The 26,523-nt window shown below is 49.8% G+C and overlaps 1 protein-coding gene across 3 annotated transcripts in view; it reads left to right on the top strand.

Annotated features, from left to right (window-relative positions):
* The first annotated feature begins 5,244 nt into the window (after positions 1-5,244).
* ACSL6 (acyl-CoA synthetase long chain family member 6) overlaps positions 5,245-26,523 on the top strand; it is a 53,258-nt gene continuing 31,979 nt past the window's right edge. The window contains exon 1 of one of the 3 annotated variants that reach the window (XM_064672256.1): positions 5,245-5,361. In XM_064672256.1, the coding sequence (XP_064528326.1) occupies positions 5,313-5,361 (49 nt within the window). In that variant the 5' untranslated portion in view covers positions 5,245-5,312. The remainder of the gene's footprint in view (positions 5,362-26,523) is intronic. The other 2 variants (XM_064672255.1, XM_064672257.1) reach the window with 2 other exon arrangements.

Below are 26,523 nucleotides of genomic sequence, written 5' to 3'. Positions count from 1 at the left end.
CATCCTGAACATGCATGCTGCCTCCAGGCCTCATCTCATCTCTGAGATGACCATTGGAATGTCTGAGGAGCAGCTGGGGGGGGGCTCAGCCTGGACAAAAGGTGGTTCAGAGGGGACCTTCCCACTCTACAACTCCCTGAAGGGAGATTAGAGCCAGGAGGAGTTGGTCTCTTCTCCCACAGAATAAGCATCAGGACAAGAGGAAATGTCTTCAAGTTGCACCACGGGAGGCTTAGACTGGATATTAGGGAAAATTTCCTCACCGAAATGTGGTCAGGCACTGACACAGGCTGCCAGGGCAGTGGTGGAGTCACCATCCCTGCAGGGATTTCAAAGATGTGTTGATGTGGCACTTGTGGACATGGTTTAGTGGTGGGCTTGATCTTAGAGGTGTTTACCAACTTAAAGGATTCTGTGGTTCCAAGTGCAAGATGGATTTAATTATCTTCTCTTCCACAGGCAGAAAAAAATAAAATGGCCAAAGAAGAGGTCGGTGCTGAAGCAGAAGGTGGGAAAGGAACAACTGCAACTTCTGGGGTAAGACATTAATCATGTTGCTATCTCTGATATTGGTGCTAATACAGAACACAGCAGGGAGCCCATCACAGCCGTCAGTGATTTAATGGGCCACGGAAGGGGTTCGTTAATTAAGGGCGGTAATTACCGTGGTGCCGCTGTCCGTGGTGCTGGAGGCGTCCCTGCCCCGCGGGGACCGGCCGCGATCTCCTCAGCTGCCCTCTGGAAACACCCGAGCGGGTCCTCACCCGGGGAAGGGCCTCGAGCTTCCCGTGGGATGTCAGGACTGGGAGGGCTCGGAATAGCTGAAAGAAAAGTGAAAGAAACCTGGAGAGCTCGGCAGAAAAATATTCTTCCTCAGGCGTGTTTTTGCATTCTGGGTATAAAAAAAACTACCTTAATGTTCATGAAGTGCACTGGAAAAGTACCTTGACCCTTCCCACAGATACTTGCTATATATTGTTCGTTGTAAATCTGTCAGCCAAAATTTTAGAAAGTTAAAGTTAAGAAATTAGCTCAGCTGAGATCCCCAGCCAGCCAATTTAGACTCACTTTCTTCCAGAATGTCACAATACACATTAAACAATTACCTCAACTGCAGGAAAAGCCATGATGAGAGAGTTCACACCCTTCTAGCTCTGGGGAAATCCAAGCATGAGATAGGAAACCACAGGCTTTGAAGGTTCCACTCTTGTCAGAAAGAATTATTTCTAAGCTGATAACTTGCCAAAACCTTTTCATGCTCTTATACTCGACAAACTGGATGACTGCAGTGTACAAGGAACTGGCTGGGTGGTCACACTCGAAGAGTTGTGGTCAACAGCTTGATGTCAGTGCTGAGTGGTGTCCCTCAGGCTTCAAACTGAAGGAGGGCAGAATTAGACTGAATATTAGGATGAAATTGTTCCCTGTGAGGGTGAGGAGGCCCTGGCACAGGTTGCCTAGAGAAGCTGTGGCTGCCCCATCCCTGGAAGTGTCCAAGGCCAGGTTGGAAGGGTTTTGGAGCAACCTGGGCTAGTGGGAGGTGTCCCTGCCCATGGCATGGGGTGGGACTGGATGATCTGTATGGTCCCTTCCAACCCAAACTATTCTATGATTCCTGTTCTCCATAACTTGCTTTAAGGCACAGATATAAAGGTCTGTGGCTTCTCTCTGCTGCCAGTAACAATGAGAAGTGGTTGACCAGTCACCTCTGGGTTCAACTGAAATGCAAAGAAAGGATAAAGAAGAAAGCTTGAAGTATAAATTAAAAATAAAAAAAAAAAGTGTGCCTGTCCTGGTACAGAAAGCAGGGAGCTTTGAGCAACAACAAAGGGAAGAGGGGGTTCTACTCACAGTCAGACTGGGGTATTTTGGAGCTGAGCATGCTGTGGTTTGATATGAGATAAGCTCACCTGGCAGTGGGTAATGTAAAGCTCCAAAGAAACACTGAGAGATGGTGGAAACAGTTCAAACATCTTTGTGATCAACATAAAAGGAAAGCTGAAATAGCATCCTGAATAGGTACGATCTTTATTTAGCAGATCCTTGCATTGATTCCATCCATAAATGCTGAATTTCACAAGGGAAGAATTATCTTTTAAACATCATAATTCTGCAATGAAACAATAAAGAGAAGACAAGGTTATCATAAGAAACCAGAAGGGCAGACAGAGCTGCTACTGAAACGTGGGGGAGTGCTGAGTCACTCTGCATTAGGTGCTGCCATAGTAACTATTTACTAGCTGGTTGGGAATGAGGAGAGACTGAAAAATCTGCAATAAAAATCAGGCAAGTCACAGCTTGAAATATATTGCATATGCTTTTAAAAATATTTAACAGAATGGAAAATTTCTGAAGGTTTTTTTTTTTATATTAATGTTACTTGGGACAAACAGACTATATTGGATTGCTGAATAGACACATAAGTGCATTCAAGCAAGAAGTAAACTGATTTCTTCCCTGCTAGGCCAATGTTATTGTATCTAATTGTGAGAGCAAGTAGGAGCCACTCTGTGTATTCCCAGGGAGGTGCTCCAGCACATGTTCTGTATAACCCAGCCCAGACTGTGATGCAACACAGAAGAGGAGGGTTCTGGCAGTAACAGGTCTTGGGGTGAATTGGAAAATTTAACAGAGTTTAGAGAGGCAAAAGCTCAGATTCCTTAGCCATTTTTTCCTGAGGTTGTCCTCTGCTCTATTAGGAAGATCACTGCTGGTCTGTGGCTTAAATTTCTTGGTGGCTGAATTCTTGGTGTCCTCTGCAGGAGGGAGAGCTCTGTGGTGTCATAGTGGCTGGGGGCACTTCTGGGAATCATAAAATTCTGAGTGGTTTCTTATCACGGAAAATGTCATGATGACAGGTGTGTGTCACTGTGACACTTCCAAAGGCAGGATCTCCATCACTATTATGGCAGGAGGTGAAAGCACCTAAACTGGCTGCTGTTGAGGAGTGGAGAACTTCAGAAAACAGTGGCTGGGCTTTTTGATGGTCAGTTGGGCCAAGCTTGCCTCGGGCTCCAGTGTACAAAGCAGAAAGCTAGCAGAGGTTTTAAAGTCAAGAGTTAGAGAAAGCTTTATGAGAACTTTGCAGAGAGGCAGGAAGTTTGTGGTGAAACACAGGAAGTCACTTGTCTTTTAATCTGCATAGAGCTTGGAGGAGCTGCTGCAGGAGCTGCTGAGGTCACCAAGCTCTGCTTTGCAGAGCATAGGCAGACACCTTGTGGCTCCCCAGAGCAAGGGCATGGAGGTCTGGGGGGGGTTCTTGTGTCAATGATATTCACTCCTATGTTAGATGGGGAAAAGGTGTTTTCAGGACTCACTGTACAACTGTATGTGAAAATCTGTTTGTTGTAAACCCGTTCAGTGGAGTTCTGGGAGCTGGTACTCTTCAGCCAGTTTCTACTGGTCCTTCACCTTCCCTAAGGAAGTGTTATTTGAAAAGGTCCATCTCCTGAAAGATCAAGAGATCCCAAATCACAGAACGGTTTAGTTGGAAGAGACCTTTAAATGTCATATAGTACAACCCCTCTGCTGTGAGCAGGGACACCTTCAACTGCCCAGAGCCCTGTCCAACCTGGTCTTGAATATCTCTAGGACAACTTGTTTTGTTCTATCTGTAAGCTGAAGTATTGTCATTTCTAGCTAATAGAGGCTTCCAGGAGTCCCAGGAGCAGGGCTCAGGAAAGAGAACTGGTGGTTCATGGAGAAGTCTGGGCTTGCTCTGACACAGGAACAGTAGGATCTGGGTAGCCTGAAGAAGATGAGACATGCTAACAACCCTGCAAAACAAAATTTGCTGCAGGGAGGCAAATAAAACCCGGTGTGGAGACCTTTTTTCCTTCCCAAGAAAAAGAAAGCCTTAGGAATAGGCTACAAATGCTCTTAAGTAAAATAGATTGTGCAGTATTTAATCTATAATCTATTTTACTCTTAAGATAGATTGCTGTAGCTATGATTTTGCCAAGTCCTATTTTATAGCTGTTATATTTTATTTGACCCTTGAAGGTGTGGCTGAAGTCCCAATTGCTTTAGAGGCATTTACTGTGAGGACTGCAGCCTGAGGAATCACATACAGTTCTCTTTGGTTCCCAGCTCGCTTGTTAGTGTGGTTGATGATGGTTTTCTGCCTCAAGACCATGGATCTTGGAAGCCAAATAGCCCTTGAGTAAAATGGATGTGGCAATTTTATAACAGCTTTCAGGAGTGTGCAGTGGTGACACTAACAGAAATTGCATCAGGTTTCATCAGCTGCTGGGCTTCTATACACAGGGAAGTTCAAGTGCTCGTGTTGAATCAGAAGGAAACTACATGGTGAAAAATGTTTGTCATGGAATGGAAATTCTTTATTTCCATCCGCTTCATTCTCGCCTTTAAGAAAACCAAAAGCTTTTTATCTCCAAAGGAAATTTGTGCCCTGCACCACTGTAATCATACCCCAGCTAGTGCTAATTCCTGGTACAAGCAGGGAATTTTATTGGTATATCTGGCCCACGTTTACCAAGAGTTAAACAGCTGCATATCAGAGCCTGGAGCAGGCAGAAGTGCCTGCTGTGCAGACCTGCCATGTTAGTCACTCAAAAGGCTGAATAAAAAGACAGCGTCTCTTCCCCCCCTTGGCACTCCTATACTGTTTACCCCACTGGCACTGAGATTCCCAGAGGGATGCAAGACGTGCTCTCACCACTGGTGCAGCTCTTTAAAAGTGTTTTTTTGCAAAGCCCCTCATGTACCATGGAGTTGGAGATTAGTTTTCCTACAACCAGCTTCAGGGATAGACAGAGTCGTCAGGAACACAAATTGACTCTTCTCCCCACCTATTTAGTATCACAGGCACAGTTTGCCGGCCCTTTTTTTTTTTTTTTTTTTAAGTAGCCACTGGGTGTACGATGGTGAGACATGTCGAACCAATGCCGAGCTGCCTCTGCTGATGAAGCTGTGATTGTTTCAGCATCTCTGATGGTCTTTAGTACCGCTGCTGTGCAGGTCAGCGCTCAGCGGCGATTTCGTCGGCCCAAGGCGAAAATAACAGCCAAAAGGGAGTAAGTTTACCCTGCTCGCCTCCCTCCCTCCCTGTCCGCTCCCGCCGCCGTTCGTGGGTCCGGGGGGACAGGGATGCTCTGACGAGCACCGCGCACCACCGCGATCCCTTTTAAGAGGGATCTGGAGGGCTCGGCAGGCATGGGGAGAGGAGGAGGGCTGCTAAAAACACCGCCCTCCGCCGGGGGAGCGGCGGGGAGCGTGCGGGGCCCGGCGGGCCGGGGTGCGCAGTGCGCGCCGCAGTGCGCGGAGCGGGGCGGAGGGGCCGCGCCGCAGGGATGCTCGCCCCGCTCCTGGGCTCCGCGGGCTCCGGCTGCTTGCTGCTGGGTGAGTGCTTCCCCGAACCGCCTCGCCACCGGGGCTGTGTCCCCTCCCCGCTCCGCGTTTCCCGGCTCCTTTCCCCGCAGCGGGCGGGGACCCGCTCCCCGCCCCGGCGCGGTGATACCGGCCCGAACCCTTCGGAACGGCCTCTGGGCCCGCCATCCGCCTCCCCATCGCCCTCCTGGCTCCGGGATAAAGGGTATTCCAAGCGCTTTGAAGGGAAGAGGCAGGCGGGAGCGGCGCTGTGCCGTGGGGAGGGGATGGGATGGGATGATGCTCTGCGGGATGCGAGCGGTGGAGAGCCGGCACCACGAGCCGCTATGGCAGCGCTGCGGGCTGCTCGGCGGCCGCATTACATAATTTCTCTCAAACCCTCTTGCCGGTTTATTCTGTCGGTGCACCTCCGGTAAATTTGTCGGAGCACTTTGTCTGTAGCGGGTGTGTGAAATAGGGCAGCGCGCTCGGAGGGGGGTGTGTGCGGTAGAGCTGCTGGGTAGAGTGTGATGCTGGATCCCATTGTTTTGTGGGCAGGCGGTGACGATTCCAAGTGTGTCCGCATTAGGAAATTCTTGCAAGTCCGAAATAATAGGAGGATCTCTGTAAGGTATTTAAAGGTTCAAGTTGAATTGATCTGCTGTGCCAATCTGAAATCGGGTCCTTTGAATCTGTGCTAAGTGTCTTTCCTAAGGAAAGGTAACGTTCAACGTCTGTGCTATTTCCCTCTTTATCTTTAAAAGAGCTTCCCTCTAGACAGGCAGACTTTCAAAAGGGGAAATGATTTTAAAAGACAGCATCTTAGCATAATTAGGTAAATAATCTGAGGGAGAGTGTTGATAATGGAAAATATCTTAATTATTTATGTTCATGTCTATTTGCTATTTTTTGGTTATGAAAAAGGATGTTTCACACTGGGGGAGAAAGGAGGGGGAAAAAAAAGGAACCTAATATTGCTGGCCTGAATTTTGCCTCTGAAAATATCCTTGTGGCTCCCATCAAAGGCAGTGGCCTTACAGCTGCTTATATCAGCAGCTTGAATCAGCTGCTTCAAAACTGTAACAAAACTCATGCAGTGAAATATGGCCCAGAGGGAATTACATGGGTGAAGCAGAAAGGACCATGTGGCTGGGAGGCTGTGGGCAAGTGTTTGTTACAATATTTTGGGCCCCAAGGCCGCAGGGACTGCTCTGAAGCACACTGCTTGCTACACCAGGTTTGTTTATGACAGCAGGAGGAGAACAGGACCCACTGGGAACAGGTCTCCTGTGTGAGCTCCTGCCCTCAGGCCTCCACATCCACCGTGGGGTATTGATTCCTGTGCTTCACATCTCAGTGGGTCTCTGCTGTGTCCAAGCTCCTCTCCATTGTGCATCTTGCTCTCCTGAAGTGTGTGCCTGTCCAGGTATGGCTCTGACTAAGGGCCAAGGTTTTTTATGCCATGTTTAGGGCTTTTTAATGCCATGCTCTCTTTATTTTAGTGTGGACATGACTTTAGCCTAATGTTTTTGTCTAGAAGATAGGTACCCTTAGAAGACAGATGTGCTGTTATTGCCTTTTGCAGTGGCACCCTCAGCAGCAGCCAAAATGTTTGTCAACACAGGTCATCTCTGGGAGATGGATCCCAGTGGGTCTGCCTGACCTGGCAGCATGGCACTTGCTCAGCCCTGGAGCAGTGGTTGTTGCTCCCATGCCTGGTTTTGGTTTTCTGGTGGCCCTGTCCCATCAGACAATGCTCTGTGCTGCAAAGGAGTCACTGTGGCTGTGCTGATTTCCTGAATAAGGAGCTCTTTGGCCACCACAGCCCAGTGCAGCATTCTTCTTTAATTTGATACAATTTCTGGCACCATTAGAAAGGTTTTAACAAGTTGAGAACAGGTCTATAATATTCCCCTCGATGAAGTAATGGTAGAAGTCACTGAAAGACAAAGCTAATTGTTTCCTAATGTGGAGTCTTGGATGGTCAGTTGGATGCAGAGGGTGATGTAGTAAACAAAATACAAATTTAACAGCAAATTACCCCAGGGATTTGCACATTGCTGGTTTAGTTGAAGCAGTACAAGGTTCCACTTTACTTTTTGTATCTCTGGGCTTTCCTACTTTTACTCCTCTGCTCTTCTCTTCCATGTGCCTGCAGCCCTGAGCTGCCCACCCTGTCGGTCCTGCCTTGCAGTGAGGAAGAGGAGGCTTTGCTCTCTTGCCTCCTGGCAGCAGCTGGAGCCCAGTGGGCACCTGCACCCATGTGTGGGGGCACAAGAAAGGAATTCTACCATCGGTGTCTCTTCCCACCAGCACCAGTGCACCTCCAGATATTTCTCAGTGCGCGTTTGCAAAGGAACCGGGAGGGTCATCTGGGGTCACAACAGGCTTGTGCAGTCCCACTCCCAATCCTGGCTCTCACACCGTGGCACAGGAGTCCTTGGTGATGCCAGTTCAGGTCTCTGGATAAGACATTTCCTGCTGTGCTCTGTGTATGAAGCAGAGCAGATGCCCAAGGCTGCTCAGCCCAGCCCGTGGAGCACCGGCTGCTGCACGAGAGGCAAAGCCCATGGTATTTGAGGAGGTATATTTAGTTGCTTTTATTCTCCATCCCTCTATTACTGCTCCACTTGAACAGTTGCTAGATACCATCAAAAGGAAAGAGTAGATGTATTTGGATTTCCCTGCTCCCTCCCAGGGACAGCACATAGCAATTTTTCTCTGCTGCTCTGGACTAATCTAGACATTTATGTGATTCTTGTTTCCATGCTACTATGGATATTACAAATATATTTAAGTAATAAAAAGAGGAGAGAAGCTTTGAAGACAGATGGTAAACTGAATTAACTGCATACCCACGGAAATAGGAAAGCAGACTTGGGAGTGAGCCAGGAACAAAGAAATGCAACATTACATCACTAATGGTATAAGTGGTGGTGTTTTGATGTCACTGAACACTGCAGAGCACCAGTGGGCTTAAACCTTTCATCATGAGAACATTTCTGAGAGCTCTTTGAGAGAAATACCAGCATCTTCCTTCATCACTGCACAGCAACCAGCACATGGATGTGTCGTAGGTAACTGGAGACAAGTCTGGGTGAGATGAAGGGATGGTGGGTAATGTGACACAGTCGGTTGCCTCCTGATAGGGGCACAGGCATCCAGGGCAGCTCCTTTCTCATGGCCTTTTCCTTGACTTTGCCAGATTATTTCTTCATACAGACCCAAACAAAACAACTCAATCCCCCTCTTTCTGATCAGAAATGAACAGGAAAGAAAAACATCTACTAATACATTTTTTATTATTATTTTATTTTTAAGTGCTCTGCACACGTTCTTTGGGGATGGGTCAATACAAGTAATGAGGTTTTTTTCCATCATTGCTATTTCTGTCTCTTGTGCTTCCATGTGAAGCCAAAGCCCTGCAGGTCCTTGGCACTGGGGACCCATCTGTCCCCGCTGCCGTTCCCGCAGGGCTGCAGGTGCCAGGAGCAGGGACAGCTCGGGGAAGGGCCACCACAGTGGCTCCTGCAGCTTGGCCTTGTCCCCTCTGGAGAAGGTACCTGTGTACAAACTGCTTCATTCTCTCTCCTCTTCTCCCTTCTGAACAGGAGGGCTTAAGGATCTCATGAACCCAGACACCCTCTGACCCTGTGACACCAGTCAAGTGCAGTGCAGAAAGGTGCAACAGGGAGCACCTTTATATAGATAAATACGCTCAAAGTGTATCTGTAAAATGCATGAATTCCCAGTGGGAGCCCTCATGCTCCATTCCACACTCTCTTGCAGTTTGCTGTGAGCCATGCCTGGCTCTCCAGGGGCTTTTCTTCCCAGATGTGCTGATGCAGATTCTTTGCAAACCCTTCTTGGCAATTCCAAGGAAGGGAGTGTTGATGCCATACAGTGAGACACAGGTGAATGTTTTGCTGGATTGATTGCTATTGTGTGCCACCAGCACTTATTGACTACAAGCCATTCACTGTGTCAAATCCTCCTTGCACTGTAAACATTGTCACAGAGCCTCCAAGGTGACCTGAGGCTGGTGGGGAGGGAGGGGACCGGAGGCTTTGCCTTGTTCTGCTTCTCCTTCATGCTCTGTACATAGGTAAAATTGTAAATATTTTACTATTCTGCTGGAGGCTGTGCTATGGAAAGCGTAGTGGCTGGTGGTGAGAAAGAGGAAGACACTGAGATGAGTAGGGATTTTCAGTCAGGAAGGAGTTTCAAAGCATCAGGGGCAGTTCAGCCCCTGGTGAGCTGGTCCCCAGGTCCCTGCTGCAGCTGTGCTTCACCACCCTGCACTCACTGCCTGGGTTTTTACAAGCAGTCATGTAGCTATAGTGTGTAGCATGTAAAAATGCAGCCCTGCTCAATGTGGGCTGAGTCCATGGCAAGGCTTTGGAAAGACCCCGTCGTGATTCCCCCACAAACCCCAGCTCAGCACTCACTGTCCCTCAAACTCCCCTGTCAGCCACACAAGGGGCTTTTTTGTCTTTTGTGCTGTGTGGGATATTCTGCTCTCAGAAACATGGGAAGATAAATCCAACCACCTTGTCCAAGTCATTTTTTCTGTACCACAGGAAGAAATTGTCACTTGTAGAAAAAAAAAAGTGTATCATCCAGTGGAAATCACCATTTCACTAGGAAAACCCCAGCTCAGGGAGGAAAAGCCTTTATATTTAGCCCTGTGTGCCATGGTGTTGCAGAGTGCAGCTCACATTTCCATTTGCTCACAGAGTGGCTGTGGTGGTGTAGATACAATCTCAGAAACACCACCTGTGAACTGCAGTGAGGAGTCCCCACGTCAGCACTGCACAGGAACTGCAAAATCAGTGCAGGAGGAGTTGGCCTCCTTGAGGCTCCAGAGGTACCTGGGGTTTTTCAGGTGGCTTTTCTTGCTGAGGTCAGGTGTGTCACTTGGCCCAGGAGCAGCAATTCCAGGTACAGGGTTATTTGGAAAAACACCAAGCCCAGCAAAGGGTCTTTTGTCCGCTGTTGTCTGTGGCAGAGGACCTGTGAAAGCCCATCTTCTAGTGGCCAAATTCCAAGAGAACCCTCACTGCTCTCGCTGCTGAGGGTTTTGGTGATGGCAGGAAGGTGGAGGGCACCAGCCCCACACCTGGGATGTTCCACCTGGACACCTGAGGTTGTGCTTGGGCCACAGATGAAGGGCAGAATCTTCAAAGCTATCAGCCTGATCACACCACTGCAATGTGACTTTGTTGTGCCAGAGGAGGTTTAGGGTGGATACTGGGAAAAATTTCTTCATGGAAGGGGCGATCAGGCATTGGAACAGGTTGTGCAGGGAAGTACTGGAGTTGCCATCCCTGGAAGTATTCAAAAAACAGGTGGATGTGGCACTTGGGGACATGGTTTAATGGTGGTCTTGGCAGTGCTGGATTAACAGTTGGAACTGATGATCTTCAAGGGCTTTTCCAACCATAATGATTCTATGATTCTGTGATTTCTGAGGTGCATCTTTGGGTCCAGGAGTACAAGTGCTGCAGTGACAGGGCCCTGGTGTGTGGTGTCACCTCAGCTGGCCCTTCCCCAGAAGTGTAACTCTCCCTGCTGTAAATATACTTCCACTTGGGAAAGTTGTTCTAGAAACTTTATCTTCAAAGTCTTCCAAGTTACCGCTCAGATTTGCTTATGACTAATCCAGATCCTGCTTATTTGTGTGCCAGCACCACATCTCAGCCAACCTATTTGTTTTTCCCCCGTGATTTCACCCCAGATCTTGGGCACAGCCTCCTCTCTGGGACAGTTTCCCACGTGGCAGAGCTCTGCCCCCATCCTGTCTGCTCCTGGGGTTGTGCCCTCTCTTCAGGTTGACAGCTTTGGCCTTTGGGAAGGGTGGGTTTTCCCGCTGTGGAGAGCACAGGCAGTGCCTGGGTGGGTGCAGAAGGCACCCTGGCTTGCTTTGGGCTGCTCCTTGACCTGCCATGGAATGAGAAGCTGCACAGCCTCCCCTTCCTGGGCAACCACTGTGCTTGTTCAAGGCCAAGAACCAAAGGGGCTGAGAAGACCTTTCCTTCACCCATCAGACACTAAGCAATCAAGGCTGAGTTGCTCCCATGCCCAAGGCAGAGCAGCCCCCGGGCTGTGCCCACCCGTGTGGGCTGTGATGGTGCCCAGGGGGGATGGGGACCCTGGAACAGCCTCCTCAGGGAAGGGCCCACACAGGGCTCCTCATGGCAAGGTCAGAGCCACCCTCCCCTCTGCCTGCAGAGCAACAGGCAGCTGCTTTCTCAGGGCTGCCAAATCCCCAAACCCAGCTTGGTGAGCCATACAGACACTGCTGTGACCACCGGGTGTCCCAGTCACTGTGAGATGGCCCCGGCCAAGGGCCACAGCAGGGAAAGCACAGAGGGGGTTGCTGAGCTGGGACAAGTATGAGCTGGTCGGTACAGGAACGAGCACTGAGGTTACTAAACTGATTTAATTTACTTTTTTTTTTTATCCTCTTTGTGAAAGTATCTAGAAAAAGAACCAATCGTTGTGCTGTTGACTGAAGTGAGTTGGAAGTGATCTAAGCCAAGCTTGCACTGAAATTACAGAAGATGTGAATTATGTAGATTTAAATGTCTTTTCTGCAGAGAACGGTATTCAGATATAAAAAGTGGAGAGAACTTTATTTAGAGTTTGCTTCAAGATCCTTTGCAATGATGGGGGAAAAAAAGACAAATATATTAGAATCCTTTTGAAATGTTAAATATACCTTATTTAGTATTTCTAATACAGCTCAGTTTTAGGTAAAACAATTCTCTGTAACTCCAGGCGATCTCATTCAGAATTATCTTTTCTTCTGCAAAATGTCCAAATAACTTCTTGGAGCCAAGAGCAGCTTGTGAGCAGCCTGTGAGCACCAGCTTGTGAAAGGTCACCCAAGGTGTGCCAGAGCCCTGATGTCCCTGGAACCCTCCTTCACTTTTTCTCCCTTGCACACTCTGCTTGTGCTTCCACAGGGAAGGGACACCTTCCACCAGCCCAGGTTGCTCCAAGTCCCATCCACCCTGGCCTTGGACACTTCCAGGGATCCAGGGGCAGCCACAGCTTCTCTGGGCAACCTGTGCCAGGGTCTCCCCACCCTCACGGGGAACCGGCCGGGCTTTTGAGGTGCCAGGGGAGCCCCCCAGTGACCTCCTCCCTCTGCCCCCTCAGAATACCCGAGTCCTGGTTTTATTCTGCCTGAAAAGGGTTTTTTGTGCCTCCTCCTCTGGCCCTGCATCCCCCGCAGCTGAGAGGCTGCTGAGGGTGGTGTGATGCTCTGACCTGCCAACAACAATTCAGGGCTGTGTTTCCTTTTGGAAAAGGCATTTGCATATCCTCTATTCACTTATTTGGTTAAATACATTTGAAAAGGCAAAAGCTCTGGGTCATTGAGACTGAAGAATGGGCTGTCTGGGGGCCTCCCCCACCTTAACCCTTTGGAACCTTGCTCCAGCTTCTTGGAGAGACAGGGCTTAAAACATCCAGAGAAGGGGATTTAAAGGGTTTTTTTGCAGCAGGGATGGGGAAAGAGGCTGGAGATGGGGGAAGCCCTGACAGAAGGCAGCAAAAAGGTGCCATATACCTCTGAACTGAAAATTTGCTTATGTGCAGCCATAGAATCGGAGAGAGTTTGCAGAATTTAGCAGGGACAGAAATGTCTTCATGGGGACTTGAAAACACATGTGGAAACAGGAGAGCAGAAGCAAGTTACAGCACTGTCAGGCACAGAAAGGTACAGGGTGCCCCAGGGTGTGGAATCAGAAAGGGCAACTGCCTAGAAACAAAAATACAAATAACCTAATTGCTGCTTTAGTTAGCAAAATAAATAAAAAACCCCGAAGCAACAACAAAGATCCTGAAACATAAACCGAGTGTTTAAAAACATTCAAACAATGTATCCGCCTTTCTTCTCTGTCAGGAGAAGAAAGGTTTCAGCGAAGTATTTAACTTGGAATATTTAAGGACATCTCAAATCACAGCCCAACCACAGATTTCTCAAAAGCCCTCCGTGGGATGATGTCAAACCCCCCTTTTCCCTCATTTCCCAGCACAGTGCCAGGCCCTGGCTGCCAGGGGAACTGGAGCTGGGTGTGGGATGAAGTTGGGGTCTCTGGCTGGTGGGTGCAACCCTGGCTGATGTGTCAGGGTGCAGAAGGGGCCCCTTTGGTCCCCATGTGCCAGGACATGTCCCCTGCACCTCTCTGCACCCACCACGCTCAGCTGCAACATGGAGACTGTGCTTCTGGGTGCCTGTAAAGTGTTTTGAGGATGACAGCTGGGAAGAGATGAATAAGCAGTAAATTCATCGTCGTGGGTTTATTTTTGTTCCTTTGCCATCCATTGGCATCCCTGCAGTGTAAGGAAATTGAGGGCTAGAGGGAGACAAGGCAGAAACACTCGCCTGGTAGCCTCTTATTAATGTTCCTAATTATTGAATTAATCCTCTATTTGTGCCCTATGCTTCCTTCCTGCTGCTCTTTGGAAGTGGTCAAAATATAGGCTGTGCAATCATAAAAGCATAGTATCTGACCAAAAGACTTAGAAAGGAAAAAGAGGCCACTGAAAAGAAACACAAGGCAGTAAAATTCCCCCATCTTACACAATTTACGTTATTTGAATTAGTGGCTGTTTTTATTTCTACTTGAAGCAGGATTTTCCAGATTTTCCATGATGGGTCTTAAGGAATGTAGAGGTACTGTTGGCTTTCTGTTCTGCAACTGAAGCTATTGCCCTGGTTTATGGGAATCTCCTGAAAGACAAAGAAAGCAGCAGTTTTTATTGAGTTATCCTCAGAATTCTGAAGGCCATGTGTAACTCTTCCACAGAGTCTTCTTTCATTTTGTATTTGGCTGGGAGCATTAAAAGCACTGTGATTCACTGACACACCTTTTTTTTTTTTTCCCCTGGACAAGTGAGATCTCAGCCAAATCCCATAAAAGTCCTTTGAAATCTTTCCATTGATTTTACCGGTAGTTGAGTCTCACTGGGCTTTAGACTGAGCACAAAAGGTGAAGTCTCATTTCTTGTACTTGTATAAGCATCCCTGCTACTTAATGTTCTAAGAGGAGCAGAAGCTTGGGGCAGATTTCTACAGAAGCAGAAGTCACCTACGTCCTGGTTTGAAGCTTAAAGGGCTTTGTGGCCCCTCTTGCCTTGGTCAGGTCCTGGGTGCTCTTGTTCCACAGGGCACAGCTCCTACACCTGCAGGAGGATCTGAAAACAGGCTTGAACTGCCCTCTGCACTCCCATGCCAAAGGATCTCAGAGCAAATCCCTGTCTGTGGAGAACTGCATCCTTCCCTCAGCTGTGAATCCAAAAAAGAGGTTGTCTTCCCACCAAGCACTGTCCTGACCCCTCTGCTCTGCAATCCCCTGGCAGAAAATGCTGGGGCAGAAAAAGCTGAAGCTTTTATTCCGTGTATTACTTAGAGTCTGCTTACATCTTTTTTCCCTCAAGGTAGGCTGCCTGCATCCAGCTTCCTTGCTTTGTTCTCTCTCATTACTCTCTCAGGGTTGTTCCAGAGGGTGAGTCCATATGCTGTGTGTATGTGCAAGGAAAGCAGAACAAGAGAAGGGGAATTACTGCTCAGGGTGTTTATGGAGGACGTAAAAGGGTCAGAGGCTGTCCTGAAACACATGTTTTACTGAATCCCTCCACCTATACTGAGGGTATTATTGCCCACTGTGAGATTAATGGAGGTAGGCAAGACCATCCCTTCACAGCAGGAACTTGAAAGAAGAGCTCAGTGACTTGCTTTTAATCCAGTATTTATTTAAAATCAGTATTCCCACATCCCCTTTGGGGCACTCCCTCAAGATGTGTTGTGTCTGTGGGTACAGGCACTGAAGGGCCCAGCCAGCCCAGGGCTGCTCACACACCTGAAACATTTCCTGACTACAAAGTTTCTCTCAAGCTGTGGCTCATAAGGAAGAAAGGGGCAGGAATCTGAGCTGGTGAATATTGCTGAGGCCCCGTTTAGCAGCACTATGCTGCTGATTTGCACCTGCAGACCATTCAGTACTCCCTGCCCTACCCTGGCAACTTGATGAATTAAGCCTGATTGCAGAACACTCCCCGTGTGAGCCAAAGAAGTGATATTTGACAAGCTTGCCTGAAATCTCATTAAATATTCTCTTCATTCACAAGTGTTAACTGTTCTTTGAGAATTCTCCATTATGCCCTCCAGTATCACAAGCACAAGTTAGGACAGGTCAGACAGAAACTTTATTAACTGTGGTAACAGTGAGTGTTCAGAGAGCCTCTCCCCCTCTGCTCCCCACTTTTCTGCTCAGCAATTGTGGAGATGCAGCCTATATACAGTCTCAGGAAAAAAAGAAATAGTTGAGGAATACAAGAATTTCAGCGTTAATAAAAGCAGATATCCAACTCCTGGAGGGAGGGATGGACTCCTCAAGTGCCTTCCTAAGGCCAGAGTGCTAAGAAGGGATCAACAGTAAATAATGAACAGTAAATAACACAGTGATATGGATTGAGGACTCCTGGGGGGCCCAGGGTGGCACACCCTGTGTTATCTCTGCTCAGAAAGGGGCAGTTGGAAGCTACCAGACACTGTTGGCTTTCAGTTGAAATGAATGTTCTTTTAGTTAGGAGAAACAGCTCAGCCACACCTCTCAAATGTAAATATTAATAATTTACCAACAAATGAATTGCTAAGTTTTGGTTTTGCTATTATCACTGTGAATTAACAAAACCTGGTTTGGGTTTAAATGTTTTGGGGTTTGTTTTTTTTTTTTTCTTTTAATATAGGTAACAACGTAACGATGATTTGGCAATAGTTATTAACTTGCTATTTTATTGATTCAGATGACTTATATTTATTCCACTCAATTATCAGAGAATGTTTTCTGTTGGAAGGGACTTTAAAGACCATCTTGTTCCACCCCCCTGCCATGGACAGGGACACCTTTCACTAGCCCAGGTTGCTCCAAGCCCCGTCCAACCTGGCCTTGGACACTTCCAGGGATGGGGCAGCCACAGCTTCTCTGGGCAACCTGTGCCAGGGCCTCCCCACCCTCACAGGGAAGGATTTCTTCCTGTCATCTAATCTAAAGCCTGCCCTCTGGCAAGGAGAAGCCATTCCCCCTTGTCCTGTCACTGTCTGCCCATACTCAACCTATAAAGCTTTTAATCCAGCAGACCAGGACTGGCAATGCAAACTTTCTCGGTGTCAGAAACTTTCTTCTATGACGACTTTTCCCCAGAGGGGAAAAAAAAAAAAAAAGGCTGTTTTTAATTTTAAATCGAGCATTTTGCAGGAAGGCTTTGCAGTTTTACACCCCAAAGCCTTGCTTGGAGCCTGTAAAGCATCCAGTGTGACAGAGACGTGTGAAAATACTGCAGTATTCAGGAGCTGAGGGGGTGGGTTTTCCCTCTCTGGAAGGCGGGATGTGGAGCCTCCAGTGCCTCAAGGGTTACAGCGGGCACCGCCGCCGCTGCTGCGCTAATTCAGCCTAAGCCGATATTAGCCAAGCTTAACTTCTTTCAGCCGTTTGCAGATGGGAGGGGGCGGGCCGGGCTGCAGTCAGCAGTTCTGCGCGGGGAGCGGCAGGGCAGAGCCCCGGCCATGAGCTGACCGGCCCCGGGACGGCGGAGGTGAGTCCCGCAGGGGGGGATCGCTCTGGGGAAAGACGGGAGAGGAGCCCGCCGGGATCCGGGCGGGACGCGGGGGCTGTGCCAGCCCGGGGGGCCGCGGCATCCCCCGCAGCCCGGCCCCGGGATGCCGAGCGAGGCGAGATCGCGAAAAGCGGGGCTGCGGGAGAGCCGCGGTGCAGAGGGACCCCCGGGGCTGCGGGAGAGCCGCGGTGCAGAGGGACCCCCGGGGCTGCGGGAGAGCCGCGGTGCAGAGGGACCCCCGCGGCCGCTGCTCGGGGGGGGGGGCTGGCCGCGCTCCGCGGGGGGATGCGGGAGAGCTGCGGGACGGGGGGCACTGGCTGGTGGCTTTGGCGGTTCGCTGCTGTTTGAGGTGTTACCGCGACAGCCCCGGAGGGGGAAAAGCTCCCGCCCGGCTCTGCCTGGAGCTCCCCGCGCTGGGGCAGCGGCCCCGCAGGTCCCGCGTGGGCTGCGGGGCTCCGGGTGTGGGGTCGCAGCCCACGCCTTTAAAAGCGCGGTGATGCTCTCGTGCGCAGAAGAGGTTGTTTTGCGAGGCTCTGGCTGTTTGCAGGCAGTGTGTTTCGGTGATGACCGGAGGCTGCTGGCGCAGGGCCCAGGCAGGCAGAGGGCACGGCGGGAGCCGGCAGGTCTGTGCAGCGGGCAGGGCTGCTGCATCACGCTCATCCTGCCCCACCTGCCATCCCACTGCTGTCCCCCCACCTGCAGGGAGAGGGGGGAGTTGCTTTCCTTCGGGTTTTTTGGCACACGACCTGCCTCTTAATTTCCTTGTCCCTTATTGCACTACCAGGTTGCCAAATAACCCTTGAACAACTTTCAAAGGCGCCTTCAGCTGCTGGTTTGTTTTGGGATAAAACCCAGACCAGATTCAGGCAGTCAGGCAGTCATGTTCCATGTGCACAGGGTCTGGATAAAACTCTGCTCTGTCCAGGTGTACTTAACCTTTGGGGTCTCCTCAATCCTTCCCCTCTGCACAGACAGGGTCCTTTAGAAAAGCACTATAACTACAGGGCCAGGTTGGATGGAGCCCTGAGCAATCTGATCTAATGGGGGGCATCCCTGCCTGTGGCATGGGGAAGGTGGAACTGAATGATCTTTAAGGTCCCTTCCAACCCAAACCACTCTTGTGATTCAATGAACTTGCAGGGCACTTGATTGGTAATTAACCTGGTCTAATTATGGCCAGTTTACTGTAAGTGAGGGGTACAATTGTATTTATTATAGTTAATGACACTACTGTTCTTTCTTTGTAAGCTCCCATTTCCAGTGTCATTTTCTAGTCTCAGTTTCCAGTGTGACAGTTGTAACACTGTTGTTCATATGGTTCTGCTTTTACTGCAGTGGCAGGTCAGTCAGTATTGGAGCTCTTCGAGCTGTAAGATTGGCTTAAAGAGAATTGCTCCTTATAATAATAAAGGCAGTGCTTAGCTATGATATGGCACAAGCTGGGAGGCCTCTGTCTACCTCTTCTGCAGCGGCAGATGAGAATCTGTGGTGTGATAGTGCATGGGCAGCATCCTGCAGACAGCAACAGGCCTGATTCCCAGGATCTTCCTGGCTGGAGGCAATGCCAGCTGCAGTCTGGCCCGCTCAGCCCTGCTGGGAACACTTGCCACATAACTGTTGATATTGCAGAAGGCAGCATGGAATTGAAGTTTGACCACGTAAGAGTTTTGATCCAGTCTGAGCTGTCAGAGAAACAATGAGGGCTAACACGTGGCTGGGAAGTGGTGTACAAAACATTCCTGTGCTTCCCTGTCCTCTGCAGCACCAGCTCTGAGCACGCCACTGTGTCTGAAGTGTTATGGAAGGTTTTCTGTTACGAGCTTGTCTAGGTCTCTGTGTCACGTTGGATGAAGCATTCCCAGGGCTGCCATGCTTTCCTGAGTGCACTGGCCGGGCAGGATGCTCAGACTATTATTCAGAAACCACTTTATTCTGGTGCTGCTGCCAAAAGAAATGTCAGCAACGAACCCAAAAAGGTTTGCAGCTGGACCAGTACCCCTGGGCTGGTGCACAGATGTTTGTGCTGGTGCCTGGGAAAGGCAGGGTGGGTGTGGGACTGATGGAGGAGGCAGGTGGTCAAGAGGGCTCCTTGCAGTGGCAGGACTTGCTGTGCCATCCAGACATGGCCTGGGATGCAGGGGGGCCATCACAGCCTGTGAGTGCTCCAGGCAGGGGGGGAGGTGGGTGAGTGGTGGGTCAGGGAGTCATGCAGGGAGGGTGTGGCACCAAGATGCCATCTGGTCATGCCAGGTGGGGATTTGCTTGGAAAGTAAATTTTTTCCTGGTACTTTGTTAGGACAGTTAGTTTTGTGCCAACACCACATGCCCCAGGGTGAGCATAAGGCAGGGGGGGATCTCCACGGACCTGCCCAGCAGTGGTGTGGGTTGGGGTCACCCCATCCCACTGTGCAAGCAGCCAGCAGGAATCAGACCTGTGCAGTATGTGCACCCAGTGGGAGAGCAGCCAGGGCCGAGGTTGTCCCTTCAACCCTCCCACTGTCACTGGGACCAATGTGGCCCACAGTGACCTGCAGATGCAGCCAAGGGCAGGGTGTGAATGGTCAGGGAGAGCTGGGAGCTGGCAGTGCAGGGACCTGCCTGTGTGTCTGCCCTTGTCTGGCCTACCTGCCATGGGGCCAGCAGAGCCAGCCCTCAGCAGTCAGGGCAATGTGTGCTCGTGTACCTGCTTCATTCCTGCAAGCGTGGAACATTTCACCCCAAATCTCCTTTCCTCCACCCAGCCCTGGGCTAGGGGCTTTGCTCACTGAAATGGTCTGGCTGTGGCATGTTCAGGTGAAGAGACTGAAAATGAGCCCTGCAATGAGCTGGAGAGGAGAGTGCATCCCACCTGGGCACATGGAAGGGATGTGCCCTGGTGGTCCCTGCACCTCTGCACTGCCCAGCACTGATGCTGCTGCTGCAGAACCTTCAGGTGACTGGGGTTCTTAGCTGGACCAGGGCCTCTACAGGCAGTGCTAAGGCTTCTTTAAATCCAACCAGTATTTAAAGGAAAGCATAAAAACTTTTCCTGACAACAAGCCATCAAGCTCTTTGTGGAGCACCTTTGCATCTCTGCTCTGCCAAGCTGGCTGTCAGGGGTGCAGCTCCCTTCTCCCTCTCCATTCACTGCTTCTCTTTGTACTCTGCCCCAGATAACTATTTTTATGCTATTTTTTAAGCTATTTGTTTGCTGCATGACATGGAGTATTCAAGAAGCATATGGTATATGGGGCAATCAACCATCAATGTCACTATAAAAATATAAAAATAAAAAAAACCCAAACCCAACCCAACAAACCTCCTTCTTTGCAAGAGCTGAGGTTTACAACTGATCACTGGGAAGGGGGGAGCTTTGCTGGTGCTCTGTGAGCAGTGTCCAGAAGTGAGTCCCAGGCCTGGCAAAGGCAGTGCAGGGTCAGGATCCAGCCCTTGTGACAATGCCAGCAGCACAGGGTGCTCCAGCCTGAGCCCCAGGAACATGTGCAGGGTTCATTGCCACCTATGAACTCGCCTTAAGGCTGAGGGGCAAATTCTCTCCTGCTGCAGTCACCTCCTTGGGATGTTCCTGTGGGCTGTGCTGCCTGAGGGCCAAGGAAGCAGGCAGGGAGGGATCAGGTTGTGGTTTCCCCAGATGGAACCTTGCAGCCCCTGTGCTGGTCTTGGCACAGTTGTGTGAGCTGGCTCCATAGAGCTGCAGGCAAGAGAACAAAGAGCCAGAAAACCCCACAGCTTTGGAGTTTTGCTTTTCCTTCTGGCTGGGTTATCTTTTAGCTTGGAGGAATGGCCTGAACCCACTTGGGGTGAGCACAAAGCATTTCCCTTTTGGTAGGACACTTAAAATATTTGCACGGGCTTCCTAATGCTTTGTTATCCAGAGTGGCAGATTTGGACCAGGATCCCAGTCTTGGCTTTCCCATACCCATAAGACATGGTGACTTCTGAGCACTGCACTGCTCTTCTCAGGGATGTGAAGGATGTTTTTGGGTCAGTCCACATCTGTCAGCTGTGCTGAGTGGGTGAGGAGGTGTGGGGTGGAGAGTGAAGTTTTCCAGGAGGATTTGGTATCAGTGGATGAATAGGGACCCGATGCAGAGGGATAAGGATGAGCTGGTGGTGTGGTGCCTGTGTGGCTCTGAGCATGGGGGGCTAGGTTTTGCTCTCTGAAACATCACAAGTGTCTAAAGTAAGATTTCTGCACAGCACTGAATTATTTATTGAATAATTTCTCTTTGCAAGGGACTGGTATGCTGTAGATATTTTAGATACTTTAAATACCTCTGTTTACGTGTGATTACTGGGCTCTCTCAGGACATTGAGCTCCTTGTTAGCGTTTTTCCCTTTTTAGCGGATGCTTGCAAAGATCTTGTGTTTTGCAAATGCATTTCTCGGCAGAGCAGGGGGGAGCAGAGGCCAGAGCTGCTCCTCCGGGTTGCTTGGAGATTTCCATCCTTTGTCTGAGCCCTGCCTTTGGCGTTGGGATGGTCGGGAGGCTGGAGGGCCAGCAAAGCCCTGAGCCCAGTGCTGTGATCTGCCACCAGTTTTGTCCCCGGGAGCCACAGTGGAATGTGGTGCCATGGCCACACTGAGCCCAGGCTGTTCTTGCAGCAGTTACTTGATGAGAAAGAGTTTTTTGAGGAGTGAGATGCCTCTGCAATAAATGCACATGCACACAGAAGCATTTACAGCCATGCATGCATATATGTAATTGTACATGTGTATATATCATACATATATCACATATAACAGAACCAAATACTTTAGCAGCCTTTAAGACAGTTTTTCTCTACTGAGTGAAACTGCCTGCCTCTCCTAAAAAAATAATCCAGTTTACATCGGTGGGCCAAGTTAATACCCCAGCCCCAGCCACATGCTGGTGCTGAACTGGTCCCTTTCATCCATCCTGTCCTCTCCTCACTCCTGCAGTCACCAGAGGTCACAGGAAAGCAGGGCTGGCCTCCCTGCCATGAAGTTTATTTGCCTTATTCCTCTGCAGCAGATCCGAGGCTTGACCCGGATGCAAAGCCTTTTTCCATTGCAGATAACTCTGCCCTGCTGAGCAGCGAGGGACAGCCCTGGGAAGGGGTGGGTGGGGAGGCAGGGGCACAGGGATGGTCCCTGTTGGCATCACTGCAGCCCCCCTTCTGCTCCCAGTGCCCCAGACACCCAGTTCGGGGGGCACTGACCCCCGGCACGAAAGCAATTTGAGCTAAAGAGGCTTATGTACCATTGAAACCCTGTTCTTTAATAGTCTTGTTGGCAGGAGGCCAGTTTCACAGATTGGAAGGGTCTGATTCTCAAAGGAAAGGGAGAGGAACGTTCTTCATTTGTAAAAATGAAATATAAAATTATAAGCTCCTTTTATTGCCTTTCTTGCTCACTGGCTGCTTTTCTAGTGTCCACTCCCTGGAGAAGTGCCACAGCCTCACAGGCTCTGTGTGCCTTTCCTCCTTTGTTTCACCTCTCACACCCTCTTATGTTGCCTGAGCACTGGCATAATTATCCAAAAAAAAGCAATTTTATCCCTAAACTGGTTCTTTCTTGGGTTTTTTCTCTTCTTTTCCCCTGTCCCTTCCCAATTATAACTCATTGAGTTATAGTGGAACCACAGTCAGTGAGGTCTGGGTACTGTGTTTGTGGCTGAAGCACAACCCCCTCTGTAGTTGGAGATCTCATTAGATCACTTGTTCCCATAAAATCTATGGAAGTGTGAGCCCAGCTTGCTGTGATGTGGCTGTTGTTCCCCCCCTCACCTGGACCCAACCCCAGCCCAGACTGGCCTCAGGATGGGAACTGAAGGCTCATCCAGCTTCTCATCCTCTGTGCCCACACAGGCCAGACTTGTGGAGCTGCAGAGCAGAGGCTGACTTGGCATCACCTCTCTGGGTTTAATTACAGCAGTGATTAGGAATTCACAGCCTGTGGTGTCCCAAGAGCTCCCTGGCCAGATTGGAGAAGGTCAGAGGTACCTGAGCTGCATTTAATGGCAGTGGTTGATGTCCCCCTGTGTGCCTGCATGGAGCTTGGGAAAAAGGAAAAATAATGATTGTACTCTGCAAGCAATACACAACATCCCCAAAATGCCTCTGCCTGCACAGTTGTGGCAGCCTCTGTGCATATGTTTTCATAAAGATGTTAATTATTGCAGCAGCTTTCATTTAAATTAACAAATGGTTTCCAGTGATGCAGTCTGACTAGCAGGTTCATGTGTCCCTGGGAATGCTGATGCTCCCTTTCCCCTCTGTAAATGCAGACTCTCTTATAGAGACATAGTCATGATTTGAATCTAACTCAAAATCCCCTAAACCCTCTCTACAGGGCACTGAGCACAGTTTTCTTCTTCAGGGGGTGGTGAGGGAGAATGATCCACGTTTTGCTGGGTGCTTCCTTCTGCAAATCTTCTGTCACCAACCCCATTTCGGGAAAACAACTATAAATCTCAGGGTCTGGGGGCTGCAGAGCTGAGTGTGAGAAAAGAGTTCGAAAAGCTCGTACTGTTTCACTGGAGTGAAATCCCTCTAAATCTGCCTCTCTGGATTGAGATGTTTCAGCTCCTGTAAATTCTGTTTCCTCAGTGGAATGAGTGAGCAGCCAGTGCTGTAGCCAAGGACACAGATCCAGGGCACTGCCGGGATATTCCAGCTTGCTCTGAGAGAAGGGTCTGCGGGCTCTGAGCCAGCGCGTGTCACTGGCTGCCCTTTGCAGTTCCCCACTGCAAACGGTTGATTCTCTCAGACATGCTGAAAAGCTGCTTATTTGGGTTCGGTTTTAGTGCTATAAAGTCTAATGTAAATAACCTTTTTGGGGGCTTGAATACAGGGATGGTAATGGGACACTTTGCCCACTTTCCAAGACAAAATTAATCACCCTCCTCTTCCCCACCCTGCTGTGAGTGAAGGGGGGGCAGGAGGATATGGGTATCCCAAAAGCAGTTGTTCTTCCCAAGCAGGCACTGATGGAATGGTAGGAAGGATGTGATTGCATGGCTGCACAGGACCAGTAAAATTTTAATTGCATTATGCATACACCAGCAGTCTGAGGCTGTTCCCACACTGGCTTATGTCACTAAAACTCCATTGACTGGAGTTACAGAATCACTTCCAGCAGGAAAAGATGAAAACCGAATTGCACAATAGAGCCATTTGTTACCAAAATAAATAAATAAGCCCTGCTCCGGGGGTGATTGCTGTGAACACAGGCTGGTGGGTGATTCAGAGCCCAGTGCCACTGCAGGAGCTCTGCTCACCACAGACCCAGGCTGGGAAGTTCCAGATCCCCAGCTCTCACCCATGGCTGTTCCCTCCTGGCAGCTCCCCAGCACTGCTTCCTTCCTCCAAACCACTTTCTTCTGTCCCTCCTTGCATATTTGTTTCTCTTTTCTTTGCCATGGGAATACTTTAGAAATCCGGTGGTAATGTGAAGTCCCATTTGGGATAAACAGAAATGTCCGTGTTTTCATGTGCCATGTGCATGGATGCTCTGCTCCACTCCCTTGCACCCAGGGCCACTTGCTTGTGGGGAACACGCACCACAGCAGGGTGGTGGATCCACTGCAGGGAACAGAAATGGGCCAAAGGTGGCAGAAATGAGGAGAAGGGGTGTGGAGACCATCCTGCTGCTGATCCTGAGCCCGAGGTGAGGGCAGCAGCGCTCTGGGGTACAACACTGCCTTGCTGATGGGTTTAAATTACAATTACTTCTTTTCCTGATCAGATGAGAGATGTGTTCCCAGAGCATGTGACCGTGAGGGGCTCACCTGCTTGTCTTGACTCGGAGGAGGAGGCTGTGGCAGGCAGCCCTGAGCCCTCCTCCTGCAGATCCAACACACCTGGGCCCCTTTGCTGGCCACCATCCCACGGCAGGTTGGCTGCTCTGAGCAGATCAAGTACGGGCTCATCGTGAATCTCTTTGGAATGCAAAAATCAGGATTAACTGTTGCAAAAGGCAAGGTGGGTGAGCTCTGTAGTGCAAAAATCCAGTGTGAGCAGGGGCTGCAGCCCTGACTCTCACGATCCTTTTGATGATGCTACAAGCTCCAAGATGTTTGTGGACACCCTGTACCTGGACAGATGTAAAGGCCTGGCCCTGCTTCCCCCCAGGCAGTCCCTGCAGCCCAGCAGGGCAGCAGCACGTGGCTGTGGCCAAGCATCCCCTCATGGCAGTGCTGTTCCCACAGGCACCTTACCAGCTCTCTGCTTTCAGCTTGGCTGCATGGATGGATACAAAACAGCACTCACAGGCTGATGTTGAGGGAGTAATTCCCAGGATTTCAGTGTAACTAGCAACCGTGGCAAACTGGGTGGCTGCCTTTGGTGGGACAGGCTGTTTCTGGGAGCAGGCAGTCTTAAGTGGGACTTGCTGAAATGCTTTTGCACAAATAGCCAATTCATCTGTGAATGAATAGTTCCCTTGCTGAGCTCTCCCACTCTTTGTAGTAAAAGTGTGTTTGGCAGGCTACTTTCATAGTCTAGTGTGGAGAACTACTGAGGGGAGCAATCAGTACTCCTTCTCAGTTCATAGTATCCCAGGATGGTTTGGGTTAGAAGGAACTTTGAAGTTCATCTAGTTCCAACTGCCCTGCCGTGGGCAGGGACACCTTCCACTAGCCCAGGTTGCTCCAAGCCCTTGGACACTCCCAGGGATCTAGAGGCAGCCACAGCTTCTCTGGGCAACTTGTGCCAGGGCCTCCCCACCCTTACAGTTCACCCTGACATCGTTACAGCCACACAGTCAGGGTTTTATTAGATGTGAAGATTTCTGAAAAGGTGGTCAAAGCTCAGGAGAAAATAACCTTGTGGGTGGGTATTGCCCAGTAACGTCATCTGGATGTGATCTCTGCAGGGGTTCTACCATTCTTGAAGGGCTGGTTGTGGTTCCAGAGGGTTGTAGGGTGGAGAGCTCTCAGGGGAGCAGAGGTGGCTGTGGGATGCTGGGCTGGCACTGGGGTGCAGCATCGGGCCTGAGGGATGGAGATGGCCTGGAGTATGGGCTCTGTGTCACTGTCCCCTCTCTGCTGCCCCCACCACTTCATAGCCCAACAATGAGTGAGGTTAATTGTTTGTGAGGTTGTTTGGTTTTTTTTTTTTTTCTTGTGCAAACTTATAAACTCCTCCAGAGCCTCGTGTGAGGGGTGCCCCCCATTTACTGCCTGGCCTTTCTGCCAGCCCCAGCACTCGCTTGGCACAAACACAGGAGAAGGCTGAGAGAGAGTAGCCCTGACCTTCAGGACAGCACAGCCCAGAAGCTGTTCCCAGGAGGAAAAAAGCTGGTTTGTGTTAATGTTAGTGGTGCCATTGTGTGGGAAGTCCTGGCCCCCCCATGGGAGTGAAGCCATGTAACTCCACAAGCTGGAGCAAGGCCAGAGGGCAAGAGGAAAGGGGCTGCCTGGGCTCCTGTGGCTGAAAAACTTTTTTTTTAAGACCTTGACTCTCGTAAAGTCATAAATAGAGCTGTGTGAAACCTTAACTGTTTGGATTCCCCCTGGACAGCACCTGCTTGGCTCATCCCTCACAGGGCTGGCTGATACTGGAGACTCTCCAGTGGGGAGTTGATACTGGACCAACACTGTAA

The sequence above is a fragment of the Pseudopipra pipra genome, chromosome 15 (assembly GCF_036250125.1).
Source record: "Pseudopipra pipra isolate bDixPip1 chromosome 15, bDixPip1.hap1, whole genome shotgun sequence".
NCBI lineage: Eukaryota > Metazoa > Chordata > Aves > Passeriformes > Pipridae > Pseudopipra > Pseudopipra pipra.
The sequence above is the reverse complement of the archived record's forward strand: the minus strand, read 5'-3'. Positions and strand labels throughout refer to the sequence as shown.